The following is a 19,254-nucleotide window of genomic DNA, read 5'->3' as shown; positions in this document are numbered from 1 at the left end:
CAGTAAAGATGGGAGTGATTCACTTGAGGATCCCAGGCTGCTGACTCCAGCTCGGGAGGTGGAGGCCTGACTTCAAATGTTGAATTTCTGTTGGTCTCCAGGGCTTTCTTTTCTTTGCTTTAATAAGAGCTGCAGCCTGGTTGCAAGCAGTAGACAGCTGTGGGGTTTTTTCTTTTTCTTTTTTTTTTAGTTCACAGCATTGGAAATTTGAGGTGGAAACATTTCTCTTTTGATTAGGCTGGATGATGTTTCGAGCAATGTAGAAAAATTCAAATGTTTTTATAGTTAAGGACTAACTTGCCCCATTGAAATGGAATAGAAATATTCCTGAGCAAAATCACCTTATATTGCTTCCCATTTCTTTTTTGTCTGTAATTACATGGCAGATGGGCTTGGGGACCGCACGGGAGCCTTGTTTTTTATTTTTTTATTTTTATAGGTTTATTTGGTTCTTTAACAACTATGTCTGTTCAATTTTGTTGGTCTCTTTTTAAAATTTTATTTTTAATTAACAAATAATTGTATATTTGCAATATAGTGTGATGTTATACATATGTAATTGTACCACTTAATGACAGGGATACATCTTGAGAAATTGTTAGGAATTTTATCATTATGTGAACATCAGGGAGTGTACTTACACAAGCCTAGGTGGTATAGCCTACTCCACACCTAGGCTAGGTGGTAGAGCCTATTGCTCCCAGGCTACAAACCTGTACAGCATATTACTCTACTGAGTACTGTAGGCAACTGTAACATCATAGTAAGTATTTGTATATCTTTTTTTTTTTTTTTTTAAAGACGGGGTTTCACCATTTTGGTCAGGCTGTTCTTGAACTCCTGACCTCAGGTGATCCACCTGCCTTGGCTTCCAAAGTGCTTGGATTACAGGCGTGAGCCACCACGCCTGGCCTGTATTTGTATATCTTAACATAGAAAAGGTACAGTATAAAAAAATTAAAAGACAACCAGGCACAGTGGCTTACGCCAGTAATCCTAGCATTTCAGGAGGTCGAGGCAGGAGGATTGTTTGAGGCCAGGAGTTTAAGTCCAGCCTCGCTAACACAGCGAGATCTCGTCTCTCTAAAAAAAAAAGTAAAATAAAAAAAAAAAAAAAATGGTCTACCTGTATAGGGCACTCATTATTAATGGAGTTTGCAGGACTGGAAGTTGCTCTGGGTGAGTCAGTGAGTGAGCAGTGAGTGAATGTGAAGGCCTAGGACATTACTAGGCATGACTGTAGACTTTATAAATGCTGTACACTTAGGCTATGTTAAATTTATTTAAAACGTTTTTCTTTTTTTATGTCCTTTTTCTGTAAGGAATATTTTTAAAACTTATTTTTTAAAACTTTTTATTTGTACTCTTTAAACTTTTTTTTATTAAAATCTAAGACATAAACACACATATTAGCCTAGTCCTACACAGTGTGAAGATTATCAGTATGACCGTCTTCCACCTCCACATCCTGTCCCACTTCAAGGTCTTTAGGGGAATAACACGTATGGAGGTCTTCTATGATAGCAGTGGCTTCTGAGTACCTCTTGAAGGAGCTGTCTGAGGCTATTTTAGTTACCTTTTTTTCTAAGTAGAAGGAGTATACTGTGAAATAACTATAAAAAGCAGTATGTTTATTTACACCAGCATACTACAAACACGTGAGTAATGCATTGCGCTATAAAGTTAAGACATCTGTGATGTCACTAGGTGATAGGAATGTTTATAGCTCCATTATAATCTTATTGGACCTTGGCTGGGCACTGTGGCTCATGCCTGTAATCCTAGCACTTTGGGAGGCGAAGGTGGGTGGATCACTTTAACGTAAGGAGTTCCTGATCAGCCTGACAAACATGGTGAAACCCCATCACTACTAAAAATACAAAAATTAGGCAGACTTGGTGGTAGGCACCTGTAATCCCAGCTACTTTGAGGCAGGAGAATTGTATGAACCCAGGAGGCAGAGGTTGCCGTGAGCCAAGATCATGCCACTGTACTCTAGCCTGGGTGACAGAGTGAGACTCCATCTTAAAAAAAAAAAAAAAAAAAGAAAGAAAGAAAGAAAGAAAAAACCTAATCTTATTGGACCATGATCATATTTACTTGTGGTCTGTTCTGACCAAAATGTCCTTATGCAGTGCATGACTATATATATACTTTGTAGAATAACTGAATCAAGCTAATGAACATATCATCACCTCATGTAGTTACCATTTCTTTGTGGTAAGAACATTTAAAATCCACTCTTTTAGCCATTTTGAAATATGCGTTATTATTGACTAAAATCACCATGCTGTGCAGTAGATCACCGCAACATATCCTGCCTGTCTTACGTGAAACCTTCGACCAACATCATCTCTTTCTTGGTCCACTCCCACTCCCATCCTGTGGTAACCACCTTCCTACTCTGCTTCTGGGGGCTCATTCTTAATGTTTCTTTACAGAGGAAACACAATGGATGGTGCCTTGGGGCCGCCAGTAACTAAGCACACCCTCTTGGTAGCCATGCACATGTTAGAAATGGTGTTGCGTGTGGGTACCAGTGGATGTGGCCGAGGGCAGATGGCAGTAGAAGTAACTCCCACTCCATCCCGCATCCCAAGCCTCCATGGACTGGTGTGACCTGTTCTTCTCACCTGATCCCCAGTTTCTCAACCTCGGTACTTTGACATTTGGGCTCAGGTAGTTCTTTGTTGTGGGGATCTCCTGTGCATTACAGGACATTTAGCAGCATTCCTGGCCAATAACTACTAGGTAGCACTCCTGTCCCCTGTGGCAACCTAAAATGTTTCCAGACGTTGCCAGTTGTCTGTGGGAACAGAATCACCCCCTCTTGTTTTAAGAACACTGACCTAAACATAGAGTGTCTTGGCAGAAACATTAACTAGGATATCATTTTGGGATGTCACAGCCTGACATCAGGACGCAGGCATTGTCTTGTAGCTACTGCTTCCCATATGCCAAATGCTTTCCCCAAACATTATCATGTGTTTTATAGCCAAGTTTATTTTTTAAAATCTAAATTATATCTTTACACAGGAAAGGAATGGAACACAGTACCTTTTTTTGTCAGAATGCACTTTTCTGTCGAGAATCATTTCCCTTGCATGAACAAAGCACAGTTTTGGAACGTGATAGGTGCTTAATCCATGCTCACAATTGGCAGCAACATCTTCATAAAAACACATGTTCAAACTTTAAACTCAAAGTTGTGTACTTTATATGTGTTTATATAAAGGAGACAGCAAGTACGTACTTAGGACCTTCTAGGTGCCCAACACTGAGCTGGAATTTTAAACATTAAAATTATTCCTCTGATACATGAAGCAATGGATGCTCAAAGTGATTTTTGTGACTTAACATTTTTTCCCTTTAGATGTCAAAAAAAAGCTTGTTTATATGTAGTTGTTTGGAGTTACCCAATTGTACGTGCTAATTTACATTTTTATAAGAATGTAAAAGCCCAGAAAATCTGTCAGTAAAACAATCTTGAGATGACAAGAACATTTAAAAGCTGAAGGACTGATCCCCAAATGTAAGACTGTCAGATGTTTTTAGCATTTTATCTTTATGTATTCAGAAATAGTTGCATTAGCATATTGCTTAAGAGATTTTCGTGAGGCTGGCCACAGTAGCTCATGGCTGTAATCCCAGCACTTTGGGAGGCTGAGATAGAATTGCTGGAGGCCAGGAGTTTGAGATCAGCCTGAGCAACATAGTGAGACCCTGTTTCTACAAAAAAAAAAAAAAAAAATTAAAAATTAGCTGGGGATGGTGGAGTGCACCTGTAGTCCCAGCCACTCAGGAGGCTGAGGTGGGAGGACTGCTTGAGCCCAGGAGGTCGAGGCTGCAGTAAGCCATGGTCATGCCATTGTACTCTGGCCTGGGTTACAGAGCAACACCCTATCTCTAAAAAAGAAAAAAAGAAAAAAGAGAGTTGTGTCACACTACACAAATCAGTTTTGAAATGTTTTATAACCCCATATAAAACCATGCCAGGTCCATAATAATTGAGCAAATATTGTTGAACGTTGAATGTACCATCCTTAACATAATCCAGAAGAGACAAAAGTTACTGCTTATTTGGAATTTATCAGCCTTTGCTAAATAAACAGCATATAAATGAATAATAGTGTAATAAGATCAATTTTAAAATGTAGTTACCAGATTAACATCTCATTTGGCTTTATTTTCTAAATAACCTATTTAAATCAATGGAATTAATTCCGTAGAAAGGATTTGTTGAGTAGTGACTGTGAGTAATGCCTACATTATACCACTCAAAGTTAGTAAAACAGGCTGGGTACGGTGACTCACACCTGTAATCTCGGCACTTTGGGAGGCCAAAGTGGGCAGATCACTTCAGTCCAGAAGTTCTAGACCAGCCTGGGAAACATAGTGAAATTCCATCTCTACAAAAAATACAAAATTAGCTGGGGGTGGTGGTGCATGCCTGTGGTCCTAGCTACTCGGGCGGCTGAGGCAGGAGGATTGCTTGAACCCAGGAGGTGAAGGTTGCAGTGAGCCGAGATTGTACCATTGCACACCAACCTAGGCAACAAGGTGAGACCCTGACTGAAAAACAAGAACAAACAGTTAATAAAACAATTCTGAACATTTGAGGAAAACGTAATAACATTCTTTGTGATTTAATTTATACTTTCATCATAACTTCCTGTGTGTATAAGCTGGAGGCTGCTCTAGGTCTGTATTTCTTGCTTACTTAGTAAGAATTACCTGGGGAGGCTATTAAAACTTCTCATTTCTGCCGGGCATGGTGGCTGACACCTGTAATTCTAGCACTTTGGGAGGCTAAGGCGGTGGATCACCTGAGGTCAGGAGTTCGAGACCAGCCTGGCCGACTGGTGAAACCTTGTCTCTACTAAAAATACAAAAATTAGCTGGATGTGTTAGTGCGTGCCTGTAATTCCAGCTACTCGGGAGACTGAGGCAGGAGAATCACATGAACCTGCGAGGCAGAGGTTGCAGTGAGCCAAGATTGCACTATTGCACTTCAGCCTGGGCAACAAGAGCCAAACTCTTGTCTCAAACAGAACAAAACAAAACAAATCAAAAAACCTTCTCATTTCTAGGTTTCTGTTCTAGAGATTCTGATTCAGCATGTCTGGTGTGAGACCTGGAAGAGAGAGAGAGAGAGAGAGAGAGAGAGTGTGTGTGTGTGTGTGTGTGTGTGTGTGAATGTGAATGTCAGGGTCTTGCTCCGTCAACCAGACTGGAGGGCAGTGGCATGATTGTGGCCCACTGCAACCTCAACCTCCTGGGCTTACGTGATCCTCTTACCCCATCTTTCTGATAGCTGAGACTATAGGGGTCTACTATCATGCTCAGCTGATTTAAAAAAATTTTTTTGTAGAGAAAGTGTCTCTTACTATGTTGCCCAGTCTGGTCTGGAACTCCTGGGCTCAAGCAATCCACCTGCCTTATCCTCTGAAAGCCTCTGGCTGGGCGACTTTTATCATTTCGCAGGTTCAGCAAGTCACTGGATTTGGTTTCTTTGTGAAATGCCATTGGTGCATTTCCCGTCTTTTTACTTATTTTCTTAATGATGGCCTTTCATAGCTGTGCATATAAAATGTAAACTTTGAACACTAAAAATCATGAATCTTAGTCTTCACACTGCTAGCACACCTAGTTTTGAATGCTTGCATTTTGCTAATTTTTTAAATGAAACTTTTTATTTGAGGTAATTGAAGATTTACATGCAGTTGTAAGAAGTAATGCAGAGAGGCTGAGGGGGGTGGCTCACGCCTGAAATCCCAACACTTTGAGAGGCCAAAGCAGGTAGATCACCAGAGGTCAGGAGTTCAAAACCAGCCCGGCCAACATGGTGAAACCTCGTCTTTACTAAAAGTACAAAAAAATTAGCCAAGCATGGTGGCAGGCAACCATTATCCTAGCTCCTCAGGAGGCTGAGGCATGAGAATCGCTTGAACCTGGGAGGTGGAGGTTGCAGTGAGCCGAGATTGTGCCACTGTACTCCAGCCTGGGCAACAGAGCAAGACTCTGTTTCAAAAAAAAAAAAAAAAAAGTGCAGAGAGATCCCATATACCTTGTACTCAGTTTCCACCAATGGTAACATCTTGCAAAACTATAATACAATATTAAAACCAGGATATTGACAGTGATACAGTGATGATAGGGAACACTTCCATTGATAGGAGTATTCCTCACTTTGCCCTTCTGTAGCCATACTGCTTCCCTCCCGTGCCCATCTCACTACTCCTGCCTTAACTCCACGTAACCATTAATCTGTTCTCCATCTCTATAATTTTGTCACTTCAAGAATGTTATACAAATAGAATTGTCCAGTATATAACCTTTCAAGATTGGTTTTTTTCCACTCAGCATGATTCTCTGGAGAGCCATCCAAGTTATTGTGTATATTAATAGTTCAATTCTTTTCTGGTTGAGTAGTATTCCATGATATGGATATAGCAGAATTTAACCACCTATTGAAGGACATCTGTCTTGTTTCCATTTTGAGGCTGTTCCTAATAAAGCTGCTACGAACATTCGTGCATAAATTCTTATGTGAATATAAGTTTTCATTTCTTTGGAATAAATGCCTACAAGTACAGTTGCTGAGTTGTATGGTAGTTGCATATATAGTTTTTACGGAAACTTCCAAACTGTTCTGGAATGGCTGTGCCATTTTATAGTCCCATCTGCAATGTCTGAGTGATCCGGTTTTTCTGTATCCTAGCCAGCATTTGGTGTTATTACTGTTTTTTATTTAAGCCATTCTGATAGGGGTATAGTGGCCTTAATTTGCATTTCCCTGAGGGCTAGTAATGTTGAATATATTTTCATGTATGCCATCTGTATATCCTCTTCAGTGAAATGTGTTCTTAACATTTGCCCATTTTCTAATTGCCCATTTTAATGTTTGTTCTTTCATAGAAAAATGTTTTTAATTTTGATGAAGTTCAGTTTTCCCTTACATAGATCATGCTTTTGCTGTCAAGAGCTTGTTGCCTAAACCTGGATCCCAGATTTTTCTCTTATGTTTTTTCTAAAAGTCTTACAGTTTTACATTTAAGTACATAATTCATTTTGGGTTACTTTTTGTATTATGCATGAATCTTAGGTTGAGGCTCATTTCATTGCTGAGTGTCCAGTTGCTCTGGCGCCATTTGTTGTAAAGGCTATCATTCCTTTATTGAATTGCACTTTAATCGAAAATTTAGGCATTCTTATATGGAATTATTTCTGGGTTCTCTGTTATGTTCCAGTGACGTATATGTTTATGCCTTTACCAACACTGCACAGTCTTGATTAATGTATTGATATAATAAGTCTTGAAATCAAGTACACTGATTCCTTGTACTTTATTTTTTTATCTAGAGGCAGGGTCTTGCTCTGTTGCCCATGCTGGAGTGCCGTGGCATGATCTTGACTCACTGCAGCTGCAGCCTTCCAAGCTCAAGCACTTTTCCTGCCTCAGCTTCCTTGAGTAGCTGGGACTACAGGTGCACACCACCATGCCTGGCTAATTAATTTTTTTATAGTGAAAGAGTTTCACCATGTTGCCCAGATTGGTTGAACTCCTGAGCTCAGGCGATCCTTCTGCCTTGGCCTCCCAAAATGCTGGGTTTATGGTCATGACCCACTGACTTGGCCCCATCTACATTTTAGAATAATCTTGCCTATATTTAGAAAAAAATCTTCCTGGGATTTTAATAGGATTTGTTATAAACATGTATATCAATTTAGGGATAATTGAAGTCTTCATTTCTTTTTTTAAATTTAGAGCTTTGATTTCTTTCATCAGTGATTTGTGGTTTTTGACATATAAGTACTATGCATGTTTTAGATTTTCCCTGTCATTTTTTTTGGGTAATCATAAATGGTATTGTATTTCTAATTTGTACCTATATATGTTCGTTGCTAGTATATTGGTATTTGTATACTTGTATTCTGTGGCCTTGAACTCAATTAATTAATTAATTAATGACAGGGTGTCTCTCTTTTGCCAAGGCTGGAGTGCGGGTGCCAACACAGCTCACCGCAGCCATGACCTGGGCTCAAGCATTCCTTCTGCCTCCTGAGTAGCTGGGACTACAGGCATGTGCCACCATGCCAGCTAATTTGTTTTATTTTTGTAGACACGAGGTCTTGCTGTGTTGCCTGGGCTAATCTTAAACTCCTGGGCTCAAGCAGTCCTCCCACCTCTACCTCCCAAAGTGCTGGGATTATAGGCATGAACCACTGAGTCCAGCCTATGAATTTATTAATTCCAGTTTTTTTGTAGATCCCTTGGAATTTTCTACATAGACTATCATGTCATCTACAAATAGGAACAGTTTTATTTCTTCCTTTTGATCTATATGCCTTTTATTTCTTTTCCTATTTTTATTACACTGGCTAGATCTTCTAGTAGTTTGTTGAGCAGGAGAACACACTGCCTTGCCTTGTTCCTGATCTTAGGGGAAAATATTGAGTCATCCACCATTAAGTATGTCAGCTGTGAGTTTTTTGTAGAACTTTTTCATCAACTCAAGAAAGTGCCCTCTATTCCTATTTTTCTAAAAATTTTTATTATGAGAGGATGTTTTGTCAGATGCTTTTTCTGAATCATTCGATGTGATCATGTGATTTTTCTTGATTAGCCTGTTAATATGGTGGGTTACATTGATCAGTTTCCAAACAGTGAACCAGTCTTGAGTCCCTAGAATAAGCCCCACTTGGTCATGGTATATAATTCTTTTTATAAATTGCTGAATTCAGTTGGCTAGTATTTTGGTAAAGATTTTTGAGCCTATGTTTGTGAATGATATTACTCTGTAGTTTTCTTTTTTTGCGCTGTCTTTGGTTTTGGTGTCTGGGTAATACTAGCTTCATCAAGTGAATTGGAAAGTGTTCCCTCCTCTTCCTTCCTCTTCTGTGCTTTAGAAGAATTTGTATAGAATTGGTGTTAATTCTTTTTTTTTTTTGAGAACGGGGTCTTGCTATATTGCCCAGGCAGGTCTCGAATTCCTGGGCTCAAGCTATCGTCCCACCTCTGCCTCCCTAAGAGCTGGGATTACAGGCATGAGCCACAGGGCCCGGTGGTATTGATTCTTCTTAACACACTTAGTAGAATTCTCCAGTGAACGAGTGGGCCTTGATATTTACTTGGGGGGAGTTTTTTAGTTATGAATTTAATTATAAATAGTTATAAAGTTCAAATTGTGTATTTTATATTGGATGAGTTGTCGTACTTAGTGTTTCTGAGGAAGTGGTCCATTTCATCTAAGTTGTCAAATTTATATACGTAGAATCATTCGTGACATTCCCTTATCCATTTGGTATCTGCACAGTCTGTAGTGGTATCCTAATTCATTCTTGATATTAGTAATTTGTGTTATCTCTTTTTTTGTCAATTTTGTCCACTTTTTATCAATTTTATTGCTCTTTTCAAATAATGCACTTTTTCTTGATTTTTCTCTTTCTTTGTTTTCAATTTTATTGATTTCTGCTCTTTATTTTCTTTCTTCTGCTTGTTTTGAGTTTATTACACTTTTCTTTTTCTAGGTTCTTGAGGTGGAGTTTAGGTTATTGATTTGATAGTTCTTCTCTTTTCTAATATGACTATTTAATGCTTAAATTTCCCTCCCAGTGCTTCATTAGCTGACATGTCCCACAAATTTTGATATGCTGTATTTTCTTTTAGTTCAATGTATATATATTTAAATTTCCCTTGAGATTTTGTCTTTAAACCATGGATTATTTAGAAATGTGTTGTTTAGTTTCCAGCTCTTTGTGGAGATTTTCATGTTACCAATCTTACTGATTTCTAGTTTGTATGATTTTGGTTCTTCTAAATTTTTTGAGATTTTGGCTCAGGATATGATCTGTATTGGTTTATGATATGCATGATGCCTTGGAAAGAATGTGTGTCCTGCTGTTACTGGATGGAGTGCTCTATAAATGCTAATTAAATCCTGTTGGCTGAGGGTATTGTTAAGTTCTTCTACAGCCTAACTGGTGTTCTGTTTAGTTGTTCTATCAATTCCTGACAGAGGAGTATTGAAGTCTTCAACTATAACTATGGGTTTGTCTCTCTTCTTTCAGTTTCATCGTTTTTTGCCTCACATATTTTACAGCTCTCTTGTTTGATGCATATACATTTAGGATTGCTATGTCTTCCTGGTATATTACCTTTTTGTTTTTATGTAATGTCCCTCTCTGTCTCTAGAAATTTTCCTTGCTCTGAAGTCTACTTTATCTGATTTTTTAAACTTATTTTTGATTCTCTGATTTGGGGGTTTTATAACTGAGGCTCTTTTTTCCTTCTTTTTTTAAGGAATATATCATTCGGGTGCAAAGAGGAATTTCTGTGGAAAACAGCTGGCAGGTAAGCATTTTTTTTTTTTTTTTTTTTTGTCAGTTAGAAAAATTCTTAAATACCTGACTAAAACCCTGACTTGGGGCATCTAAAAATCTGGAAAAATCAGAACATGCATAAATGTAAATTATGTTTCTTTTAGCTATAAACCTTTAGCTTTGAGACAAGTATGATAAGAGACTTTGCTGTCTCCAGTTGTTTGGTTAAATTGTATATGATTGATATTACCATGGAGGGTATCTAGGAATTTGTTCCCAGCTCATCTCAGAGCAAACAGTATATGTAAATTACTTGTTTTGTTTCTAGAAATTCACGCCTCCTGCCCTGCAGCTATGGTTTGAGTTTAGTCTACCAGGTAGAAAGGTGATATTGAAGTCCTGGCTATTATGTAGTTTGGGCCACTACATTTTATGGATCTCAGGTTCACTCACGGGCAGCTTCTGGTGCTAGCTCCCTCACTGTCACTGTCTCTACGGGACGGTCTTCTTGGGGCCCCAGGCTCTGCTTTCTTCAGTGGTGGCCTCAGAGAGAAAAGAATTCCTAGACAGATCGAGAGGTCCTTCCCATCCAAGTCGACTTACAGAGGGTGGCTGAATTCTGCATAGGGGTCCTTTCTTTCCTGTTTTAGTAATTATAATTACCACCTCCACCTCTCCCAACACTTCCTCTCTCCCAAAAGTCTTACCTTCTCCTTCACAGCCCAGGTCAAACCTTAACCTCCTACCTTTAGCAGCCTCTTACCACAGTGGTCCACACTTGGTCTTTTCTTTGCCTGAAATTTCAAACTGCTTTTTGTTTGAATAATTATTATATTTAACATCTATTGAGCATATATTAAGTGTTTAGCACTGGTTTAAGCACATTAATTCACTTAACCTTTTAAAAAAGTCCTGTGTGAGCTGGGCGTGGTGGCTCACGCCTATCATCCCAGCACTTTGGGAGGCCGAGGCAGGTGGATCCCGAGGCCAAGAGATCATCCTGGTCAACATGGTGAAACCTCATCTCTACTAAAAAAAATACAAAAATCAGCTGGGCATGATGGTGCGTGCCTGTAATCCTAGCTACTCGGAAGGCTGAGGCAGGAGAATTGCTTGAACCCAGGAGGCAGAGGTTGTGGTGAGCCGAGATCACACTATTGCACTCCAGCCTGGGTAACAAGAGCGAAACTCCATCTCAAAAAAAAAAGTCCTGTGTGGTAATGTTGTCCTCATTTTACATTTGTGAGGTAAGTAACTTCTCTGAGGTCACAGTTAGATCATTGGCAGAACCGAGTTGGAACTTATTCATTCTCTGTGGTTAACCACTCCACAATCTTTTGCTTCTTGGCTCTTATCAGGGATGACCTTTTATTTAACTTTTTGATGTATATTTGGCAAACAGGGCCAACAACAGTGTCCTACCAGAAAGATCAACTCCTGGTGCAGTTTTCTAGATCCATTGCATTAGAAACCCAGGGGTACTTACCAAAAATGTAGACTCTTGGGCCCCATCCTAGACCTGATTAGATTTTCATTGGGTGGGGTTGTAGGGGCGGCGAGGTATGATACCTTTCTTCACCCGCCATAAAGGTTGTGGCCAACACTCCTATAACAAAAGACAAATTAACAAGGGAAAAACATAACAAATTTATTTAATCGAAGTTTTACGTGATATGGGAGCTTTCAGAAATGAAGACCCAAAGACTCAGGGAAAACTATCCATTTTTGTGCTTGATTTGATGAAGAATGGATAACCATGTAGAATGTGATTTAACAGTTTATTTTTTTATTTTTATTTTTGAGATAGGGTTTTGCTCTGTCACCCAGACTGAAGTGCAGTGGTGGCATCATGGCTTACTGCAGCCTTGCCCTCTTGGATTCAAGTGATCCTCCCCCCTCACCTGAGTAGCTGGGACTACAGGCAGGTGCTACTATGCCCAACTAATTTTTTTGTATTTTTTATGGAGACGGGGTTTTGACATGTTGCCAAGGCTGGTCTTGAACTCCTGAGCTCAAGCAATGCTCACACCTTGGCTTCCCAAAGTGCTGGCATTGTAGGCCTGAGCCACCGTGCCTGGCCTTGTCTGTTCTTCTTTTTTTTAATTTTTTTTTTTTTTTTGTAGAAACAGGGTCTTCCTATGTTGCCCAGACTGGTCTTTAACTTCTAGGCTCAAGGGATCCTCCTGCTTTGGTCTCCCAAAGTGCTAGGATTATAGGTGTGACCCATTGTGCCTGGCCCTGTCTGTTGTCTTCTCTGTCTCTGTAGCCTTCGCTCCTCTTGGGTATGGGGCAGGACCCCTTTAGAATGAGAGTCCTGAAGGGAGAAGAGAGAGAGCAGCCTTTCTAGGTTTTATGGCTTACTTTGTGAGAGGTAGAGGGGCTAGGCTAGGGACAAGGAGGGCAGAAGACCAGAAAGAACTCATTTGGGCCAGGCGTGATTTATCATACCTGTAATCTCCTCACTTTAGGAGGCCAAGGCAGGCAGATCACCCAAGGTGGGCAGATCACCCAAGGTCAGGAGTTTGAGACCAGCCTGACCAACATGGAGAAATCCTGTCTCTATTAAAAATACAAAATTAGCTGGGCATGGTGTCACATGCCTGTAATCCTAGCTACTTGGGAGGCTGAGGCAGGAAAATCCCTTGAACCCGGGAGGCAGAGGTTGTGGTGAGCCGAGGTCATGCCATTGCACTCCAGCCTGGGCAAAAGAGCAAAAACTCTGTCTCAGAAAACAAACAAACAAACAAAAAACAAACAACTCATTTGTGAGGCCTCCTTCTTTTTTTTCTTGGAGACAGAGTCCTCACTCTGTTGCCCAGGCTAGAATGCAGTGGAGCAGTCTCTGCTCACTGCAATCTCTGCCTCCCAGGCTCAAGCAAATCTAGTGCCTCTGCTTCCCAAGTAGCTGAAACTACACGTGCATGCCACCACATCCAGCTAAGTTTTGTATTTATAGTAGAGACAGATTTCGCCATGTTGGCCAAGCTGGTCTCAAACTCCTGGCCTCAGGTGATCCACCCGCCTTGGCCTCCCAAAGTGCTGGAATTACAGGCATTAGCCACTGCACCTGGCCCATTTCTGAGGCCTTCTAATCTCCTTTAGTTCAAAGTACTTAGCATGCCAAAGTACTGTACTTTGGGGTATCATTTTTGGAGCCCCAATAGGGTTCTAGGTGATTTCCAGGTAATACTTTTCTGCACATTAACATTTGAAAATCACCAATAAAGGTTAAAGTCAAACTATTAAAAGCAAAATTATTTTATTGATCAGGGCCTGAAGAGCTAGTAGAATTTGACTATAGCCTGATCAATGGCATCAATCCATATTACTGAGAAAGAATGTGTAGATGAGGGAAAGTGGACTATCTGTTAAGAGGGGGAACCCTGGTGAATCAGGGTGAGGTGTGGCAGCTCTGCCTGTAGTGCAGTCCAGTGTCCAGGGTGGTAGGAGCTCACTTGGGGGAAGTTTGATCCAGGACAAAGGTGAAATGGCCTCAGAACTGTCCCATTTCCTCTTGCGTTGATTCCATGCTCCGTAAAACTTTCGAATCATTCATCTTTCTAGGTGCCTGGTTAATAAGAAAGACATTTGAAGGGCTGTTTGCCCTGAAAACAAATATTCTCACTTATCTCTTGGCATCTTGTGAATTTGGCAGGCATTAACCAGTTTTCCATGACCCAGTCAACTCTTGGCACTGCTGAGTCTGTTTTCTGGGCTTGTCAGGTTAAACAGTTAACCACTAGGTATAAGCCCTACTACCTTTAGCACAAGTGCCTGAGCTCTAGGGTGCCAATATTACTAATACTAATACATATTAAATAAAGAAATGAAAAGAGATAGTTTTTGCTGAATCAAAACACTACTGTCTTTTCCCTTACAGATTGTTAGAAGATACAGCGACTTTGATTTGCTTAACAACAGCTTACAGGTAAATGTTTTGAAATTCTAATTACACACATTGATTACTTGGGGTATCTAAAAAACTGGTTGGAAATGGCAACACCAGAAACAAGAAATTAGCACATTTTCCTGGCAAAGAAAATAAATTCCTACTTCACACAGATAATTTGTGGCTCTGAAAATAAACTTTTGGGAATCAACATGTGATTCATAATTAATAGTCACCTTGCAAACAAGTACAATGTGCCAGACTTATCCTTTCCAGGCATAGGAGGCTGATGTAATATCTCCTTTTCACAGATAAGGAATGATTACGTGGATTGCTAGCATTGTTCACTTAGATGGCGCTGGGACTCTGACTCTTAGGCTATGTAGTCAGCTCTACAAATCAATATTCAGCAGTAACTGTAGAGACTCAGCCTTTTTCTGTTTAACTTTTTTCTCTTAAACATGTATTTAGAAATCCCTTTAAATTTTCCTAACTTGAGGGCCATAATGGGAAGAAGCATGAGCTGCAAGGTCTTTGTCTAACAAAGAAACACAGCCAGTATTGGTAATGTGGAAGGGTCCAAGAGGGGCTTTAGCACCTTAGGCAGTCCTGGCAATACCAGCCATGTCTTCACCTGGCAGGCTGGTCTTCAAGTGCCTTGGATTACTGAAGACTATTGCACTCGTGTGGGGCATCCCTCAGATTCGATTGGGAACATAAAACTCTTTAAACATGTGGAAGAGTGCTTGGCTTATGAGGTAAAGGACTCAGCCAGGAGGGAAAGGACTACTCCTGTCATTGGTGAGACAGCCATTATCGCTCATTCTGAGTGACTTCTAATCTTGCACACAAAGGTCAGGAGGACCGTAGACTAGGAGGAAGAATAATACTTCTTTTCCTTCAGAAGGCCACATTTTGTTGATCAGACTTCAGAAAATAAGCACTTTGGAAGGCCGAGGTGAAGCACTCCTCACCTGAGGTCAGGAGTTGGAGACCAGCCCGGCCAACATGGCGAAACCCTATCTCTACTAAAAATGCAGACCTTAGTTGGGTATGGTGATGGCACTCGCCTGTAATCCCAGCTACTCAGGAGGCTGAGGCAGGAGAACCGCTTGAACCTGGGAGGCGGAGGTTGCAGTGAGCTGAGATTGTGTGACGTTGCACACCAGCCTGGGTGACAGAGCGAGACTGTCTCAAAAAAAAAAAAAAGAGGAAATAAGCATTTGTAGAGCCCAAACTTTAACATTATTTATAACACTGCTGAAAGCATGAATGCCCTATTTTCCTTATGAAGGAAGTGGCCCTAGTACCTGCAGACATTTATGTAATTGCCATACTTGTCATACATTTGACACATACTGTCTTTTTGTATTTTAATTTTAGTATGACCCATTTGAGTCTTCAGATAGAATATTGGCAGAGATCAAATTCTCATCGATGGGTTTAATTGATTTTATTTGTGGAGTTTAATAGCATCTTCTTTGCACTCAGCCAAGAGCTGGGCCTGCAATGACATTGTAGATGAGGCATCAATGTGCAGTTTATTCCAGCAGTGGATTTTCTCCTCAAGCCATCCTATCCCCCATGCAGTGGCCCATGTGACATTTCCACAGTGGTGTAAACATTTGGGAATCAACACTGGCCTGCTAAGTATGTCTGCCTTTATGCTCAAGTGAACCTTTGCTTGTGTATAAAGGAGTAATGGTCTTTATACAATGTCATTCAGCCAGGCTGAGTAAGAAACTGTGGGAGAAATATTTTTGAAATTGAAATTGCCGGCCGGGTACAGTGGCTCACGCCTGTAATCCCAGTACTTTGGGAGGCCGACACGGGCGGATCACGAGGTCAAGAGATTGAGACCATCCTGGCCAACATGGTGAAACCCTGTCTCTATTAAAAATACAAAAATTAGCCAGGCATGGTGACGGGCACCTGTAGTCCCAGCTCCTCAGGAGGCTAAGGCAGGAGAATCACTTGAACCCAGGAAGCAGAGGTTGCAGTGAGCCGAGATCACGCCACTGCACGCCAGCCTGGTGACAGAGTAAGACTCTGTCTCAAAAAATAAATAAATAAAATAAGCTGAAATTGTCTAGAATTAGCCTCTGAGAATAGAGGGTGGGGACAGAGTTTTATCTCCCATTTGCTTATACTTTGGGCTAATAAGACTTACTCCCCATGACTCTCCGCTTACGGCCTTTTTAACATAGTGAATTTTATTTTTGCTTCAGTGTAATTTTACCTTTTGAAATGAGTACTTTCAGTGTGCATCTTATTCCAAATGCAAATATCCCCATGTATTGATGTTGGCTTGTGTTGGACAGAATATGGCCAGACATCATTTCAGTGGGAGGTTTTACTGGATTCAAGTAAACAAACAGAAGAAAGTACATACAGCTTTTTGGCAATGAAATAATTTCAAAACAATCTCCATAAAACAGACTGAAAAGACTAAAACCTCAGAATAAAACTGTGACCATGATTTTCAGTGTCCAGTTACCCTTTTGACAGATAAATTACTTCCTGCTGAAGAAAGATAAAATATACATATTCAGAGTTATCTGAGTCCAACAGGAACATGTCGAAGTGAAAAAAAGCAGAACGCAAAATTATACATCCCATATGATATAATTACATGATGTGTTTGGAAAACAGGATTGCAGGTAAACATGCCAATAATGGTGATCCCCAGGTGTCACAATTATAGGTTATGTCTTTTTCTTTCTTTCTTTTTTTTTTTTTTAATGTTCTGTACTTTCCAAGTTCTCCACAAATAAGCACATGTAGGTTATGTAAGAAGAAAAACAAGGCCGGGCGCGGTGGCTCAAGCCTGTAATCCTAGCACTTTGGGAGGCTGAGGCGGGTGGATCACGAGGTCAAGAGATCAAGACCATCCTGGTCAACATGGTGAAACCCCGTCTCTACTAAAAGCTACAAAAAATTAGCTGGGCATGGTGGCGCGTGCCTGTAATCCCAGCTACTCAGGAGGCTGAGGCAGGAGAATTGCCTGAACCCAGGAGGCGGAGGTTGCGGTGAGCCAAGATCGCGCCATTGCACTCCAGCCTGGGTAACAAGAGCGAAACTCCGTCTCAAAAAAAAAATAGAAGAAAAACAGAAAAAAGCTGCATTTTCCAACCTTTTTTTTTTTTTTTTGAGATAGAGTCTTGCTGTGTCACCCAGACTGGAGTGCAGTGGCATGATCTTGGCTCACTGCAACCTCTGCCTGCCTTAGCCTCCTAAGTAGCTGAGATTACAGGCATGTGCCACCACATCAGCTAATTTTGTATTTTTAGTAGAGACGGGGGTTTCACCATGTTGACCAGGCTGCCAGACTTTTTATAGTGAGCATATTTTGTGAAACAATGTAGAAAAATCACTGCCTTATTTTAAACGCACCGTCAAATTAGCAGCTATCTAGGGAGACACCACACGATGAAGAGAAAGAAGCAGCCTGTTGAAATGTTGGGACCTAGGCAGAGAGAGATGGAACTGTCTCTGTCCCTTAGACTTGAGAAGGAACCAAACATTGCCCCTTGCAGCATTGAGACCTTGAGTCTATCATTTCTTCTTTCTGGTCTCACTTTTGCCGCTCAAATAAACGAGTTGAATTAGACAACTTTTTTATTTTTTTTTGAGACGGAGTCTTACTCTGTCACACAGGCTAGAGCCCAGTGCTGCAGTTTCAGCTCACTACAACCAATGCCTCCTGGGTTTTAAGCAATTCTCCTGCCGCAGCCTTCTGAGTAGCTGGGATTACAGGCACCCGCCACTGCACCCGGCTAATTTTTGTATTTTTAGTAGAGACTGGGTTTCACCATCTTGGCCAGGCTGGTCTCAAACTCCTGACCTCATGATCCACCCGCCTCGGCCTCCCAAAGTGCTGGGATTACAGGAGTGAGCCACCACGCCCGGCCAAACTAAATGACTTCTAAGGTCTCTTATAGCACAAATATTTTGTAATTAGAGTTTTACTGCCCATTGTTGACCTTGGAGAGACCTGACTGTAATCCGGGGACAGCGGGGGATTGAGACAAATTGAGGGTCTGTTGAGAGCTTAGAACTCCCTAGTCTATTGACTGGAATATGGTTGAAGGCAATTTGCAGATCATTAAGATCTGATGTTGGAAGTAAGAAGCAATGAACAGATTGAGTTTGAAAGTTTTTCCTCCAGATAAAAGCTAGTTTTCTTGAAACTGTGATATAGTTTGTCATATAATTTTGAGCTTTAGATCCCAATTTGAGAATCTTTCACTGCTTTCCATTTTCTTTTTTTTTCTTTGAGACAGACTCTCACTCTGTCACCCAGACTAGAGTGCAGTGAGTTGAGATTGTGCTCACTGCAACCTCCGCCTCCTGGGTTCAGGCGATTCTCCTGCCTCAGCCTCCTGGATAGCTGGAATTATAGGTGCCCATCATTGAGCTGGGCTAATTTTTTTTTTTTTTTTTTTTTAATCTTCAGTAGAGACGGAGTTTCACAATGTTGGCCAGGTTGGTCTTGAACGCCTGACCTCAGGTGATCCGTCCGCCTTGGCCTCCCAAAATGCTGGGATTACAGATGTGAGCCACGGTACCCAGCCTCCCCCTTCCATTTTCATTCTGCAGTTGTACATAGAGCTCTGGAGATTCCTCTGCTGGCTGTCTTGTTCTCTTTTTCTTCTATAAGGAACTCAAGAAGGGAATCCATATGGCATGTTAAAGAAGAAGGTAGTGAAAGTGAGATGATGAGGCATCCTGCCTTGAAGTCATCAGTGTGGAGGTGTCTAGGAAATCAGTGGCTTAGAGACTTCATTATTCTATGCGTAGTATTCTTTTTCCCTCCCTTCTAATTAGCCATTGGAGTTCTAAATTTTATATTCTATACTTGGTAAGCAGTTTAGAAATTCTAGAACGCAGGCCGGGCGCGGTGGCACAAGCCTGTAATCCCAGCACTTTGGGAAGCCGAGGCGGGTGGATCACGAGGTCAAGAGATCGAGACCATCCTGGTCAACATGGTGAAACCCCGTCTCTACTAAAAATACAAAAACATTAGCTGGGCATGGTGGCGC

General features: G+C 40.9%; 1 protein-coding gene across 15 annotated transcripts in view; it reads left to right on the top strand.

The window, feature by feature from the left end:
* The window catches only part of PXK (PX domain containing serine/threonine kinase like), a 100,554-nt gene that overhangs the window by 26,236 nt on the left and 55,064 nt on the right, over window positions 1–19,254 (top strand). For 14 of the 15 annotated variants that reach the window (XM_017527430.2, XM_017527429.2, XM_037738080.1 and 11 more), the window contains exons 2-3: window positions 10,304–10,354; window positions 14,204–14,251. In XM_017527430.2, the coding sequence (XP_017382919.1) occupies window positions 10,304–10,354; window positions 14,204–14,251 (99 nt within the window). Of the gene's footprint in view, window positions 1–10,303; window positions 10,355–14,203; window positions 14,252–19,254 lie in introns of those variants that run through there. The other variant, XM_037738087.1, reaches the window with a different exon arrangement.

The sequence above is a fragment of the Cebus imitator genome, unplaced genomic scaffold, assembly GCF_001604975.1.
Source record: "Cebus imitator isolate Cc_AM_T3 unplaced genomic scaffold, Cebus_imitator-1.0 Scaffold48, whole genome shotgun sequence".
Lineage (NCBI taxonomy): Eukaryota > Metazoa > Chordata > Mammalia > Primates > Cebidae > Cebus > Cebus imitator.
Note: the sequence above shows the minus strand (reverse complement) of the source record. Positions and strands in the feature narration are given on the sequence as shown.